The sequence below is a fragment of the Mytilus edulis genome, chromosome 4, assembly GCF_963676685.1.
Source record: "Mytilus edulis chromosome 4, xbMytEdul2.2, whole genome shotgun sequence".
Classification (NCBI taxonomy): Eukaryota; Metazoa; Mollusca; class Bivalvia; order Mytilida; family Mytilidae; genus Mytilus; species Mytilus edulis.
The window spans coordinates 8437376-8453568 of record NC_092347.1 but is presented as its reverse complement, the minus strand read 5'-3'; the positions used below and the strand labels follow the sequence as shown (position 1 = coordinate 8453568).

At 32.0% G+C, this 16193-nt stretch overlaps 1 protein-coding gene and 1 long non-coding RNA gene across 2 annotated transcripts; one reads left to right on the top strand and one right to left on the bottom strand.

Annotated features, from left to right (window-relative positions):
- Positions 1-2155: 2155 nt before the first annotated feature.
- Positions 2156-4821, top strand: LOC139518867 (defensin, isoforms B and C-like). The gene is made up of 4 exons (XM_071310516.1): positions 2156-2223; positions 2605-2616; positions 3287-3439; positions 4759-4821. Exons 1-3 carry the CDS (start codon positions 2175-2177, stop codon positions 3433-3435), a joined length of 210 nt encoding a protein of 69 aa, XP_071166617.1. The 5' UTR covers positions 2156-2174; the 3' UTR covers positions 3436-3439; positions 4759-4821.
- A 5523-nt stretch (positions 4822-10344) lies between these two features.
- Positions 10345-11530, bottom strand: LOC139518869 (uncharacterized). The gene is made up of 2 exons (XR_011663472.1): positions 11322-11530; positions 10345-10407 (listed from the first exon to the last, which is right to left on the bottom strand). It is a non-coding gene; the product is annotated as an uncharacterized lncRNA (long non-coding RNA).
- Positions 11531-16193: the final 4663 nt, after the last annotated feature.

The window sequence follows — 16193 nt, the reverse complement described above, 5'->3', positions numbered from 1 at the left end:
TGCCAATAATTCTTTGATATTTTGTTCGAGACAAAAAAGCAATATATTTGTAAAAAGCACAGTTTGGAATAAAACAGAATCTTTTTTGTTTCCTTGAAAGAAACATTTTAATAACATATGAAGATCAAACAGAGAATATACAACATGTATGTTATAGACTGGAGTAATCTATATAAATATCCCTGTAAGTGTACCCCACTTTATTTACAATATTTCCAAGTCGAAATTTAAAATTTTGTTGAACTGTAAATAGTTATGAAAGGTACCAGGATTATTTAATATACCATATGTGCGTTTCGTCTACATAAGACTCATCAGTGACGTTCAGATCAAAATAGTTATAAAGCCAAACAAGTACAAAGATGAAGAGCAATGATGACCCAAAATTCTCAAAAGGTTATGCCCAATACGGCGAAGGTAATCTATACCTGGGATAAGAAATTATTCGTCCTTGTTTGTGTGTTTCACATAAGTTATAGTATTGCTTCTGCGTATTTAAAAAAAGTAATCGAGATGTAGATGGCAGATTCAGTTGAAATAAACTGTTCATTGTGAAGGCTGTGAAACGAATCCATTGTTGGATTTGATTTGGAACAGTCGTCCAATTCGTGGCTTTATTCTAGACTCCCTCATGACATAATTTTCAACACAATAGCTATAATCTTTATTTTAAGGACTGTTTGGTTTAACAATATCTTCAAAGCTTCGAACTTCCGTCGTTGAAATAATGGCAAGCGCGATCAAATCACTAAATTTCTATTTAATTGAAATTTTTAAAAAAAGTAGGTAAAGCGCCTTAAACGTAGCTTCTTAATACAGGTAAATTTTTAGAAAACGTGGGTTCTCAGAAACGGATGAAAAACGCAAAGCGCCGGTTCCTTTAAATTCAGAAAATCTCAAAATAAAAAAATAAAAAACAAACAAACAAACTGATCACTGAAATGGTTCTGAATATCTATTCATCATATTCATTATGTTCATGTGTTAGGATTTTTGTTTGTTTTTAAGCGCTATGATATATAGATGTTAAGATAGATTTAAGAGGGAATAACAGGATGCTAACAAATAAGATAATGATAAAAAAAATATGTAATAGTCGACATTAAAAAAGTAAACAACACGTTGAATAATTACATTCGTCAGAAACGCTTTTTAGGATCTATCTTCAACAGAATATTTGAAAGCTGAGAAGTATAAGAAAAATATCAATAGAAGAGCTTTATGAAAAAAATTACTTAAAAAATAGCTAAATCCATTTAAAGAGCAAAACAATTTTCTTTAAACCTTAAACTTTTTATACAAAACGGTCTCTGAAATTGAAATGTGCGAGTTGACAATATTTTTGATATGGCATATTTATTACGTTTGATGAACATGGTTTTTAACAGACAGTAAGGCTGAAGGAAACGATATTTGTTTCTTCAATTGAGTCCAAAGTCCGACCTAACGAGAATTTAATTGGTTGTCTTTATCCACGTATTATTTCAAATGTCCTGTACCAAGTCAGCAAAATGACAGTTGTTATCTTATACTTCGTTTCTCTGTGTGTTGCATTTTTTTGTTGTTGTACTGCAGTGTTCCTGTTGTTTCGTTGATTTCCTTTTAAAGTTGATGTGTTTACCTCAGTTTTAGTTTACAACCCAGATTTGTTTTCTCTGAATCCATTTGTGACTTTCGAACAGCGGTATACTACTGTTGTCTTTATTCATGAGTCTGAAAATAAATCTGTCATGATAAAGCTCTTGGTTCATAAGGTTCTTACATACCATAGCTTTAATCCTTCATTGACACAACAGTAAATATGTTTTAGAAATTTTAACAACAAGAAATGGAGTGGATTTAATGGCAATACAAAACGTAAATGACATGATTTTCACCAAGCCTTAAATTATGATTATCCGATAGTCTTTCTAGTTTGTAATAAAGAAAAAGTTATTACAATTTTTACTTCTCAATGCAATTAAATGTTTTACAAATTATATCGACTCGGGTCTGGTCTGGTCTGATTTGCTTTATCAATTTCAAAGAGGTTTCCTTGTTCCAATATCTGTAAATATGAATGGTTAGTTAACTGACCAATGAACAAATGCGATTACATCACGATAGATAACACATCATGTATAAAAAACTAGAAGAACAATTGGTGTACATCATCTTCTTATCAACGCTTCAATATGTTCAAACTAGGGTTTTTGATTGTCGGGCTTGTTTTCCTTATTTCTGGTAAGTAGTCTGTTCATGTACTTTCTTAAAGATTCTTAGTCTTTATTAAGTTTAAAGTATTTGTATACATAAACGATATAAATAAACGTAAGTGTTTGTACATAATCAATTTTATTAAAGAAAAGTTCACACAATATTGTGTCTTTCTACGTTTTATTGCGTGACTTGTTTTCATAAAGTTTTGCTCGTTAAACCGTGTTTTTGTAATTTGTGTAAAATAGACATTGACAGAAAAAAAAATAAAGCTTAAAAAATTGTTACTACGCTATTCGTTTATTGTAAAATTTCCTCAGTAATAATGCAATATTTGCTCGTCAGTTGTCAAAACAGACAGTCCTTATATTTTATTTAACATGTATTTTTCTATCTTTTCCTATTTAGAAACAGAAGGAGGTATGTTATTCATATCCATTATTTATGTCATACAATATTTGATTGCCTCAACTGTGTTATATAACAAACATCTGCAGACACGCTGATTTGTGAATTCTGTTATCTTGTTTGACAAAAATAATAGCATTTCAGCTACTAACGAACATTGAAAAATTTCAACGATTTAAATCAAATCAGCTGCTTTATTCTGATATGTCATGACTATTGGTTTTCCGAGAGGCCAATTCTTCTTTGTATAACATTTCGTAGCTATTTCGTTTATATCATTTGTTTATTCATAATTTAACTGGTCATGTTCTGACAAGAGAAACAAAAGTATCAGCATAAATCAGAATAAGAATTATCCTTTTTCGAAACTATTTCACAAATACGTAACACTTATTGTTAGATAGGCACTACATTATGCATTAAAGCCGTAGAGCTCTATCTATGTACAGTTTATATCAAAATAAGAAGATGTGGTTAGATTACCACTGAGACAACTATCCACCAAAAACAACGGCTTGATTTATACCCTTTCTTCCCTTACCCAAAATACTACATGCATCAACGAACGACAACTACCAAATTAAAGAGTACTGATTTGGCACGGGCACATACTGAATGTATTAAGCTTCAACATATTTTGCGACTTCGAAAACACGTGTCTATTGAATCTTTCAATTTGTAGCACCACAAAGGAGATTGACATGTGAGGCCGGCAGTGCAAATATCTTTGGTGTACAACTTGGAACGACTGCCTGTCTGACTCATTGTCTGTTTCTTGGACATTTAGGTGCATATTGTGATAGCCACAATGTGTGTCACTGTCGCCACTAACAAGGTGAGTGTATAGTCCGTTAATCATTTCATAGATTTACTTTAGAAATATTTGCGTAATCTTGACCTTTGTTTTCTTTATTTATTGAATATTTTTAGTAAATTTTCCTTACAGAGTGATCTAATGGAGCAGGATACTATATAAATATTTTTATAGCATTATTCCTTTCTCAAGTTCCACTCCTAATTTTGCCTGGTCCGTCGGCCCCTTGTTTATCAAAATCTTTGATCCTTATATGCCTAATTTCGTAAAGATTATTTTCACTCATTGAATTTTATCAATACAAATGTACTGTATCTATTCAAGTAGTTTATATATTGTTGTGTGTTTGTTTTTCGACATTGGCTAGAGGTATAGGGGGATAGTTGAGATATCAAAAAAATGTTTACCCTAACGCATTTTTGCACCTGTCCCAAGTCAGAAGCCTCTGGGTTTTGTTAGTCGTGTATGATTTTAAGTTTCGTTTCTTGTGTATATTTCGGAGTTTAGTATGGCGTCCATACCACTGAACTAGTACCCATTATTGTTGAGGGGCCAAAAATACGCCTAAGGGGTGGGAGTTTCGAGCTGTATTGAAAAACCATTCGTGACCTTCGGCTGTTGTTTGCTCTATGGTCAGGTAGTTGTCTCTTTGACACATTTTGCATTTCCATTCTTAATTTCATTGTCCCATTTTCTTATTGTCCAACACTGTTCTTATTTTTTTCATAATAGGAAAAGATGGCAGCATATATATATATACAACTTTTGTTGCAATATCGTATGAATAAGACCAAGAGATATGGTGAACTTTTTGCAAATATATAGATAATCAACAAGATTTAGGGCAATAAGAGTTCATAACTGTATTTTAAAATATATGTAGTTATTTCTTTTTTATTGATAAGAAAATCATACTTAATACCCATGGATCTAAATACAGTAAAAACATAAAGGCACAAATGGACATGAAACACATGCACATCTTGACGATTGAATTACTTGATTTATATAAATGTAACCTAAAATTAATTTTCATGCAATTTTGGTGTAAAAATTACTCGATTCTTTTATCGAAATTCACTGTTCAATTCAAAGATAGATGAGCGAGGTTTTGAAGCGTATTAAGAATCATAATTTGGATATACCAAATTCAAGCTTAAAGTGATACTAACGAAATCTATGTCTATGACACGCCTTTCTGCTAGCATCTGTTTACTTTTTGTTTTAAATTCTGATAAATGACGAGTTAAAGTACGTAGTATATCATTTAGATCATGAAATATCTATTGTCATCATGTAAAAACAATGACCATTTATCTGTAATTTTATTTATTTTTTAGATAATTGTCGAAATCGTGGAATGAACCAAGTCCAAATGATGAATAAAAGTGTGAAACAGATAATTGTTACTTCTTCAGTCTTCTACTAACCCATCCTTTTACATGATATAAATTCCGAATTAACACATCACAAAATCAAACGAATAATATTGTGTGGAATTTAATTGATTAAACAGCCGGAACAAAAGGTACTTAAAAAGAGGGACGAAAGATACCAGAGGGACAGTCAAACTGATAGATCCAAAATAAATTGACAACGCAATGGCTAAAAATGAAAAAGAAACAGATAAATAATAGTACACATGACACAACATAAACACTAAAGACGCAACACGAACCAAAAACAAAAAGTGGGAGTGATCTCAGGTACTCCTGAAGGGTAAACATATCCTGCTCCACATGTGGCACCAGTCGTGTTGCTCATGTTTTAACAAACTCGGTAAATAGTCTAATTTGGTAGGTCACATTCATGAAAAAAGAAGGGGATTGTAGTTACGACGTAAGGAACATATCCGATATCATGTGTACTAAAAGGAAGAGCATGCCTCGTAATGTGTAAGTCCAAAAAGAAGACTAATACAAAAGATAAAACATTAGTAATACTAAATATTTTATTCCAACTGCTGGCCCATGGGACCTCTATGCTCTCCAATTTCGTACATAATTTATGTTTTTTTTTGGTTTTTTTATAACTTTTTTGGATTTGAGCATCACTGATGAGTTGTAGAAGTAACGCTCAGGAATTTAATCCTGGTATCGATAATAAATCAAAGTGTAAAACTAAGATACTCGTTAAAAACAATACATGAACTTGAATTATGCAACTTATTTAAAAGTAGAATTACAAAAATACTGAACTCCGAGGAAAATTCTAAGCGTAAAGTCCCTAATCAAATGTCAAAATATAAAGCTAAAACTCATCAAACAAATGGATAGCAACTGTCATCTTCCTGGCATGGTACAGGCATTTTCTTATGTAGAAAATGGTAGATTAAACCTTGTTTTATAGCTTACTATACCTCTCACTTCTTTGCCATTGCATCAAGTTCCATTATATTGACAACGTTGAGTGAACAAAACAAACAAACATAATTAGGAGTACAGCAGACAACATTGTGTTATAATGTTAAAAACTATGAAAACAAACAAATATATATCAAAGACGTACACACAGACCAACAGACAAATCACATTAGCAAAATTTAAAAGACAAGAATACAAAATTGTAACATAACACAATAACACACTGACAGAATGTATGAATGAAAGGCCACGCCATCTGCATTAAAGAAACACAAAAAGGCACACAGACAAAGCACATTAGCAAAAATGACAAACAACAATACAAAACTTTGTACAATAGCACAATAACAAAATGACGGGATGTATATGTACAAAGTCCCGTCAAATGTATAGAAGAAACACAAAAAAGCATATAAACAAAGCACATTAGCAAAAATGAAGGTCAGGAATACAAAAATTATCATAGAACAATAACACAATGACGGGATGTATAAGTACAGAGTCATTGCAAATAGATAGCACTAAAAACGGACTAAACAGTAAAACTATATATTCTTCAAGACAAATAAAAGAAACAAAAACACGTTATTAAGATAATAAACAATGATAGTATCAAGAACGTGTGTAATTGATGAAGTTGATACGGAATATTTATCTTTAAGGTATTAGTACCTTTCGATGAAACTTTTTAGAAAAGGACGAGATTATGATATAAATTTTCAAACCTTAGCTTTCCTTTAAAGTAACGAGTCTCCTCCTGTAAAAGAATCAATATTAGCACTATTATTGTTGGGGATATAAACACATATATCAAATTGTTTGGTATTATATTGCTCAATGAAGAATGATGGTTCCCTTAAATAAAATAATGAATTATAGTATTAATTTGCGTTTGGGATCCCAAAAGCAAACATAATTCATTATGGCAATACTTTACTTTCGGGGACATATGAATCATACATTTTTTTAAAGGTTTACCTACATGTATATATTTAGTTGGTCTCATAAACAAAACTACATATACACCTGAGTTAAAAGAGCAGAAAAATATACCAGAAGGACGTTTAAACTCATAGGTAAAAATAAACTGACAACACCATGGGATGGCCTGGTTTTTAAAAAAATACATTGGTGAAGTAGTATAATTGCATTCATTAATTATTAGGAAAAGACGTTTGAGAAAAATGCGTCAAACAAGAAATTAGAGTCTACTGCAGATTTTCATGATAGATGCCGGTCTAGGTTTCGATCCCTGGTCAAACCAAGGCTTGAAAAGGGGTGTTTGTTGCTTCTCACCCCATCACTCGGTATTTTGCAGTAAAAAATACTGGTTCATCCATATTCAGTCTTATATGTCCGAGTAGAATACATATCAACATTTAAAATAAATTTGTACTCGCAAGGTAAAAATCCAGTCCTATTTGTCGGTTTAGTACAATGCAAATATTTAAGAAATAATTCATGGATGCCGTAGATTTGTTTTCATTTAACCATGGGTTGGGCATTTATATTCGATTAAATTATCTTGATCGTTAGCTGCCATGAATTATTTCAATTCTAATAGGACAGATTCTGTATTTTTGTTAGCCGTGAAAGCCCTATACATCCGATACTGTTTTGGCTGTTCCGTTTTACCAAATTTTGATGTTAGTAATATATAATTCAATGATTAGTTTTATATCGCATTTTTCACTTTTTCATATTTTCAAATGTATTTTTTTCGTTCTGAGGCATACAAGAAGCTTTACATGTAAAACGCCCGGTATTTACATTTGATTTTTTGTTTACCGAAACACACCTATGACGTCACTTTGTTTTGTTGCCATGCCAAGACAAAAGTATCATTTTGCGGAATTTTCGTTTTATAAAAGTTTATCATGAAAAATAAATTAAAATGGACTGATTTGTAAATTTTGCTGTATAATAGAGATAAATATATTGAATCTGAATCTTGGCCTACGTTAACTGGGGGGTTTGATTTCAAAAATTGAAAATATCTAGTAGTATGAATAAGTTTGTCGTAACAAAGACCAGCCGTTTTCGTGTATTACTATGCTTGCTCTAAAGGTAAATATATTGCGATAATACAGGTTAACGATAATAGTACAGCATATTAGAATGATATTTATATCACATTCACAGCCATAAATTCACAAGAACTGTAACAGTTGTTCGCATGAATCACTCCTTAGCAACTATCCTACAGAGTTTAAATGTGTTATATTTATCCTATACACATTCATACATATATTTTAATGATTTGGACATGTATTTCCACACTGGAGGATTATACGGATTTACTTCAATTCTCGGATTTATTCCAAGCAAAAATATTAGTGTGTTTCTAAACTCGAATGGCTTAGGAAAATCAGGTTTCCGCAATATTATGCTTCCAACCATGTATTATATCTTTGATACATTACTGGAACTTGAACCATGGTTGAATGAAACAACAGCATGTAGCTACCCGTCACCATGGAATCTTGTTCCAGAGAAGAACACGACAGCAAGAAATAAGACTCAAGACAGTGGCGGATCCAGAAATTTTCATAAGTGGGGGCCCACTGACTGACATAAGAGGGGGCCCGCTCCAGTCACGCTTCAGTGATTCCCTATATAAGCAATCAAATTTTTTCCAAAAAAGGGGGGGACCCGGGCCCCCTGGGCCCCCTCTAAATCCGCCTCTGCAAGATATTGAATTCTGATAACTTAGTTTTAAATTCTTGCATTCTACAGGCAAAGTATTACATTATTTATGTGAAGAGCACACAATTAGACAGACTGTTCATATCTGTGCAAGCTCTTTTTAAGTTTTTGAAAAAACGTCTGGAGACATTAGAATATTTATATATTTATAAAGACAAACATGAGTCATTTGTCAACAGATGCGGAGGGGGATTTATGGAAGCTATTCAATTTAATTTATTTTTTAATATGGTTATATTATAATGGATTCCAAAGTATTATTAAGACGTATCAAATACTGAGTATTTACACCACTAACTTGTAAATTTTTACTTTGTCTTATTTGCATTAGTATAATAGTATAACAATGCCATACATGTCATGCCATTCGCTTATGTCTTGTAAAAATGTATGTATGAACTGTAGTTTGAACACCAAAAAGTTAAAAAAAAAAATAATAATAATAATAAAAAAAAAGAGAAATAAGACTCAAATTAATATATCCGAAACTAACAGATTCATTGGAAACTATAGTAACATTCTTTATGGCGATGCATCTGTTTCAGTTATCAACGAAACGCTTACACTTCAATATGGTAGATTACTCCACGGAACTCTATCTCAACTTTCTCTTAACATTTTTAACTTAACAATACTGGAGCCCTTGCACAAAGATTTATAAACTTATATGATTGTTACCTTTGAGAGTTTTCACGATGAACAGTTTCAACGACTTCGTTTCGATATACATACTTTTTTTGACTCAACGTTAACAGAGCCAATGACGTAGGATTTTCCTTTCTATTATATATGATAATTGTTCTGTTCAGTTTAGTTCTAGTTTGAAGTTATTCCTATTTTAATCAAAGATTACAAATGTATTTGATAATTAAAAGATGTTTAAAATATCTGTTAGTTATAATTTGATACTCATAGTTTATATATTATGTTGGCATCCATGTTTTTTCTGAGAGCTCTTGTTATTTGCAATTTAATTTTTTACACATATCAAATTTGAAGCTTTCAAATTGACATAATAGACAAACAACTTAAAGGAAAGAAAAGAATAGAAAAATGGAAAGTAAGTAAACAGTAAGGAAAAAGGTAACAAGTAAATAGATAAATAGGTATTGCAGGAAAAGGGAAAAAAACTACTTATTTTCGGACGTTAAAAATAAGATAAACCTTGAACCCTAAAATTAAGACCAACTTAACACACTTCTGATATAAGGGGGTACATGGTAGCTTAGAGACTAACCGTTTTAAATTTTCCGCGGAGTTTGATATTTTTGTCATTTTACCTTTCAAAAAATAAATTCTGATTAAGTCAACCGTGAAATGATGGATCATAAGACTTTCATCAAATTGTAGCATACCCACTTCAAAGATAACATACGTATAAAACATGTAAAATATACATTGCTGTCGGCTAAGTTCTTCTTGAATCAGACATGAACACAAAAGGCACTTCAAAATTTTTTGCAGACATCATTCGGGAAACATGAGTTTTAAAGCTGATATGTTAATAAAATAAGTTCTCATACTTTTAATCAATGTAATGTTTCATTGCACAAATATTGTGTTTTTAATCTGAGCTCAAAGATGCGATCAATTTGGTTTTAAAAATCAGTGATACATATACTCTGATGTCGTCATGCTTTTTATTTCCCCTTTGTCGGAATTATATTCCCTCTTTCAATATTCCTGATATGAGGTACACATTTTATTGTTCTTCCTCGATATTCAATGATTGTTATTACTTTAGTATTCAAATTCCACAAAATCTAATACTTTTGATTTAGGGAAATTTATATTACAGTATTGGAAATAAAATCATGTAAAATAGATTGGACAATAACAGACTAAAGAAGTGACAGGTATATGTTATGCTACTTTATTCATCATTTGTACTTAGTGTATCCCACCATTCCATCGAGTTATCTAAAAAGACATTGAACAAGATTGTAGATAGATAGTGAATAATTTTACAAGTGTTGACTGGTGATTTTTTTGTCTGATCATCAAAAAATGTCTTTCATTATAAAAGTTATACGTTAACTACTCAATTCTAAGAAATGGTAATATGTGTGATGTCACTTGGATTTAATAGTTAGCTGTAAGCCTGCATTGGTTATTGTGAGAAAAAAGTTCTTAAATCACTTTGAAATTTTTCTGTGATCAAAACCAGCTGTACAAGTCAACAGATGAATTGAGGAAATTCACACGCCAAAATCAGACTAAACACGTTTGAATGGAATAAGTTGCCGAAATTTGCATCTGACATAAGTTGATACTACTTTGATTGCGTCTTGATACTTGTTCCTTTGAATATCTTTGTTTGTCTGTCTGGGGAGTATGAAAACGTAACTGTGAATACTTTTATTCTCGCCACTTCCCTGTTTTAAGGCCGAGTACATGTGATTTGCACCCTCTTTATGTCAAAAAGTACACGTTTGGAAACAAATTATAAATCTTATAATTATGTAAACTGTTTATGCAGTCATGAAATGTGTTTTTTTTTAAATTATTTTCTTACTGTACTTTTTAAGCGACTTTTCGGGGAACACTTAATTACAAAAAAAAAATTAACCTCATACAATGTACTTGAAAATGCCTCATTTTCGAAACGAGAAATCACACATATCGAAGTTTACGATATGGACAGAGGAGTTGACGAAAATTTTACCATTACCCACACCAATACACAGCAAAGCAATGTACAATTATATATATCATGTAGTCATTAAAGGTTTAAGAGAATTCATTCATTTATTATAGAAAACATTCGTACTAACATATTTTGAAACTATTCATAAATACAACATCTATGAAATATGAAAATACTATAAACTGACCTTCTTTATCGACAATGACACACATTGTGGCTATCACAATATGCATCTGAATGTCCCAAATACAGACAATGAGCCTTGCAAACAGACGACCCAATTTGGAAACCGAAGAGACTAAAACTTCCAACCTCACATGTCAATCTCTTCTTTGGTGCTTCGAATAGAAAAAAGTTCACAAGTTTAATAGAAACATTTGTTATAGAAAGTACCAATGCTTTACAAGTCTCTATTTTTGAAGTCTTATAATGACAAATTTCACAATTAAAAGTTCATTTTTTTTCTCGAATATTTTTTAGTTTAATATCTAGTAAAGAGAAATAAATAGACTTTACTATATAAAGTAAATAAACGTTGATTTTGATATACAATCGAATACAATAGAAAAGTAAAAAATCCTAAAAAAAAAAGATCTTAAGGACATTTGTTGACTATTTCTATGTTAGCAATAACATTTTGATATTGTAGTCTGGACACCATAATATTTTTATTAGTTGTTAATGACTTCGAACTAGCTTTCATTATATTTTATTTGGAAGTTGTGTTTTGTGCTTTTTGATGATTCAACTTATTTTTTATATGGAAAGTTATTTTATCTTGATGTCGTATTTACGTCTTTGTCATACCTCAGGTTTATTAATTGCAAACTTGTATGAAATCACATCTTCAAAGTGAGCCCATATCTAGGGGTTGTCGTTTGTTACTTCTTATCCTATCTTGTCACCGGAAAATACTAATCAATTATGCGCGCCTTTATGACGTCATTTACCAAATAGAGTTGATCACCTGTATCGCTGCACTATTATCGTCCATTAAGCGTCTTAGAGATCTCATTATACAGGGTTGCCGAAATTTGCATCTGACATAAGTTGATACTACTTTGATTGCGTCTTGATACTTGATCCTCTGAACACCTTTGTCTGTCTGTTTGGGGAGTATGAAAACGTAACTGTGAATACTTTTATTCTCGCCACTTCCCTGGTTTAAGACCGAGAACATGAAAGGGGAGCTAGGGTTGCACCTGAGATTTGCACAATCACTATGTCAAAAAGTACACTTTTGGAAACAAAATCTAAATCTGATGATTATGTAAGCTGTTTATGCAGTCGTGAAATGTGTAGTTTTTTTTATAAAGTCATTTTCTTACTTAAGTTTTTAAGCGACTTTTCGGGGAACACTTAACTACGAAAAAAAACCAAATATTTAACCTCATACTTGAAAAGGCCTCATTTTCAAAACGAGAAATCACACATATCGAAGTTTACGATATGGACAAAGGAGTTGACGAAAATTTATACCATTACCGACACCAATACACAGCAAAGCAATGTACAATTATATTTCTCGTGTAGTAATTAAAAGTTTAAGAGAATTCATTTTTTATAGAAAACATTTCGTACTATGCCAACATATTTTAAAATTATTCGTCAATAAAACATCTATGAACTATGAAAATACTATAAACTGACCTTCTTTATCGACAATGACACACATTGTGGCTATCACAATATGCATCCGAATGTCCCAAATACAGACAATGAGCCTTGCAAACAGACGACCCAAGTTGGAAACCGAAGAGACTAAAACTTCCAACCTCACATGTCAATCTCTTTTGTGGTGCTTCGAAAAGAAAAACAGTTCACATGTTTAAAAGAAACATTTGTTATAGAAAGTAACAATGCTTTACAAGTCTCTATTTTCGAAGTTTTATAAAGACAACTTTCACAATTAAAAGTTCATTTTTTCTTGAATACTTTTTAGTTTAATATCTTGTGAAGAGAAATAAATAGACTTTACTATATAAAGTAAACAAACTTTGATTTTGATATACAATCTTAGAAATTGTTTTTAAGTAAAAAATTCCTTAAAAAGATCTTAAGGACATTTTTTGTCTATTTCTATGTTAGCAATAACATTTTGACATTTTAGTCTGGACACCATAATATTTTTAGTACTTGTTAATGACTTCGAACTAGCTTTCATTATATTATTTTGGAAATTGTGTTTTGTGCTTTTTGATGATTCAACTGACTTTTATATGGAAAGTTATTTTATCTTGATGTTGCAGTCACGTCTTTGTAATTCCTCATGTTTATTAATTGCAAACTTGTTTGAAATCACATGTTCAAAGTGAGCCTGTATTTTAGGGGTTGTCGTTTGTTGCTTCTTATTCTCATTTGTTTTTCGTTCATTGTGTTGTACATAATTGAGGCGTTTAGTTTTCCTGTTTGAACTACTTTTGCCAGTTTTGGGCCCTTTGTAGCTTACTTTTGTAGCATGATATTTGTAAGCTGTTGATGGCCGTACGGTGACCTATAGTTGCTTATTTTCTACGTCATACCACATCTTTTTATTTACATATTTACTATTCTTTTTTTAACACTTGAATATAAATTTATTGCACTAAAGTTGTTAACAATGACCTTACCGTTATAGCTTTAACTGTAAGGTACCCTGAAAATGTTAGTCCCGCTGGCCACGTTATTACCGGTGACCTCAACATTGTTAATAACACTTCTCTACGAAATGTGTTATCGAAAGGTCCGAAATATCGTGAGCCTAAATCCATCAATTGGAAATTCAACTTTAAAATTTTGATGGATTCAGTTGAGGATTATGCCAGGCAATGGGCTAAGCGCGAGAAGGAAGACGTAGACACTCTTTCCGAATGGATTAAGGCAGTGAGGTCGTTGATACAAATCAGAATTAAGAAACTGAATGGGTCTATCAATGCCCATGCTATGTCAATCTTTAAAGACCCAAATGTTGCAAAACACCTATCCTACCTCCATGACAAATATGTTGTTGTCCCTGCAGATAAAGCCCCAAACAACATCGTTTTTGTATGTAAAACTCATTACATTAACTGCTTGATAAACGAATTAGGTATTGACAATTCACTTGGAAACTCAACATATACACTCACCACACTTACCAAAGAGGAAATCCTGGATAATCATAGGTCTGTTCTGTGTTCCTTTGGAATTTCAACCAAAGATGAAGAACTGGATCTGCCATCACTGTATTGGATACCTAAACTACATAAGTGTCCTTACAAACAACGGTATATTGCTGGGTCTTCCAAGTGCTCCACGAAACCTCTTTCTAAATTATTAACATCTATTTTATCAGCAATCAAAGACGGGCTTCAAATTTATTATGAAACTGCCTATTCTAGAGGGGGCGTGAATCAAATGTGGATACTTAAAAATTCCAAAGATCTTTTAGAGTACATACAATCTAACTCTCTTTCATCTTGTAACAGTATTAAAACATTTGACTTTTCTACTCTGTATACTAGTATTCCACATTCCAAACTAAAAGACAAATTGAAAGAGTTGGTATTGCTTTGCTTCGTAAAAAAGAATGGCCAACGTAGATACAAGTATCTTGTCTTAGGGAGGGATAAATCCTACTTTGTAAAGGATCACTCTGATTCGAACAAAAAATTCTCTGAAACTGATATTATCAAGATGCTTGATTTCTTGATTGACAACATATTTGTTACGTTCGGAGGACGTGTTTTTCAACAGACTGTCGGAATTCCAATGGGGACAAACTGTGCCCCTCTACTTGCCGACTTGTTTCTTTATTCGAGGCTGAATTCATGCAGGAACTTCTTAGGAAGAAAGATAAGAAGTTAGCACTATCCTTTAACTCTACGTTTCGCTATATAGATGATGTTCTTTCACTAAATAATTCAAAATTTGGTGACTATGTGGAACGCATCTATCCAATCGAGCTAGAGATAAAGGATACTACAGATACAGTTAAGTCGGCCTCATATCTTGACTTAAATCTAGAAATTGACAATGAGGGTCGGTTGAAAACAAAACTTTACGACAAAAGAGATGATTTCAGCTTTCCAATTGTGAACTTTCCATTTCTAAGTAGCAACATTCCAGCAGCACCTGCATACGGGGTATATATCTCCCAATTGATACGATATTCCCGTGCTTGCATTTCCTATCATGATTTTCTTGATAGAGGGTTGCTGCTCACAAGGAAGCTATTAAACCAAGAGTTCCAAATGGTGAAGTTGAAATCATCCCTTCGTAAATTTTACGGACGCCATCACGAGTTGGTTGACCGTTATGGAATAACCGTATCACAAATGATATCGGATATGTTCCTTACGTCGTAACTACAATCCCCTTCCCTTTCCTGAATGTGACCTACCGAATAAGACTATTTACCGGATTTGTTATCACATAAGCAACACGACGGGTGCCGCATGTGGAGCAGGATCTGCTTACCCTTCCGGAGCACCTGAGATGACCCCTAGTTTTGGGTGGGGTTCGTGTTGTTTATTCTTTAGTTTTCTATGTTGTGTCATGTGTACTATTGTTTTTCTGTTTGTCTTTTTCATTTTTAGCCATGGCGTTGTCAGTTTGTTTTAGATTTATGAGTTTGACTGTCCCTTTGGTATCTTTCGTCCCTCTTTTAGTATTTATAAGTACAGGGTATTATATAGATAAGTATTATTTTCTTACATTTTATATTAGAATATTACAATATTACAATTAAATACAATGTTCAATAATAATATAATACAATTGAATACTCTGATCTGAATTAATGATATACTTTTCTTCAATACATGTAATAAAATTAAATGACGTCCATATAATACCCTTATCCGAAATTGATTGTCCGGTGTCAATTATCTCGTTTAAAAATTACATGATTTAAGAGTGTGTGATATCGATTTTATTGGTCGGATAGTTTACACATTTACTATTCTATTCAAATAAAGGAACTATTATACCAATGTTCTTGGACATATTTGTTTAAATACTTCACCTACCTTGCTTGATAATTGGGATGTGAAGACGCATGTTTCGTTTAAACAAGACTCGTCCTTTTCATTTAAATCGA

Coding starts and splice junctions, on each gene's coding strand:
- LOC139518867 (XM_071310516.1), top strand. CDS start 2,175: ATGTTCAAACTAGGGTTTTTGATTGTCGGGCTTGTTTTCCTTATTTCT.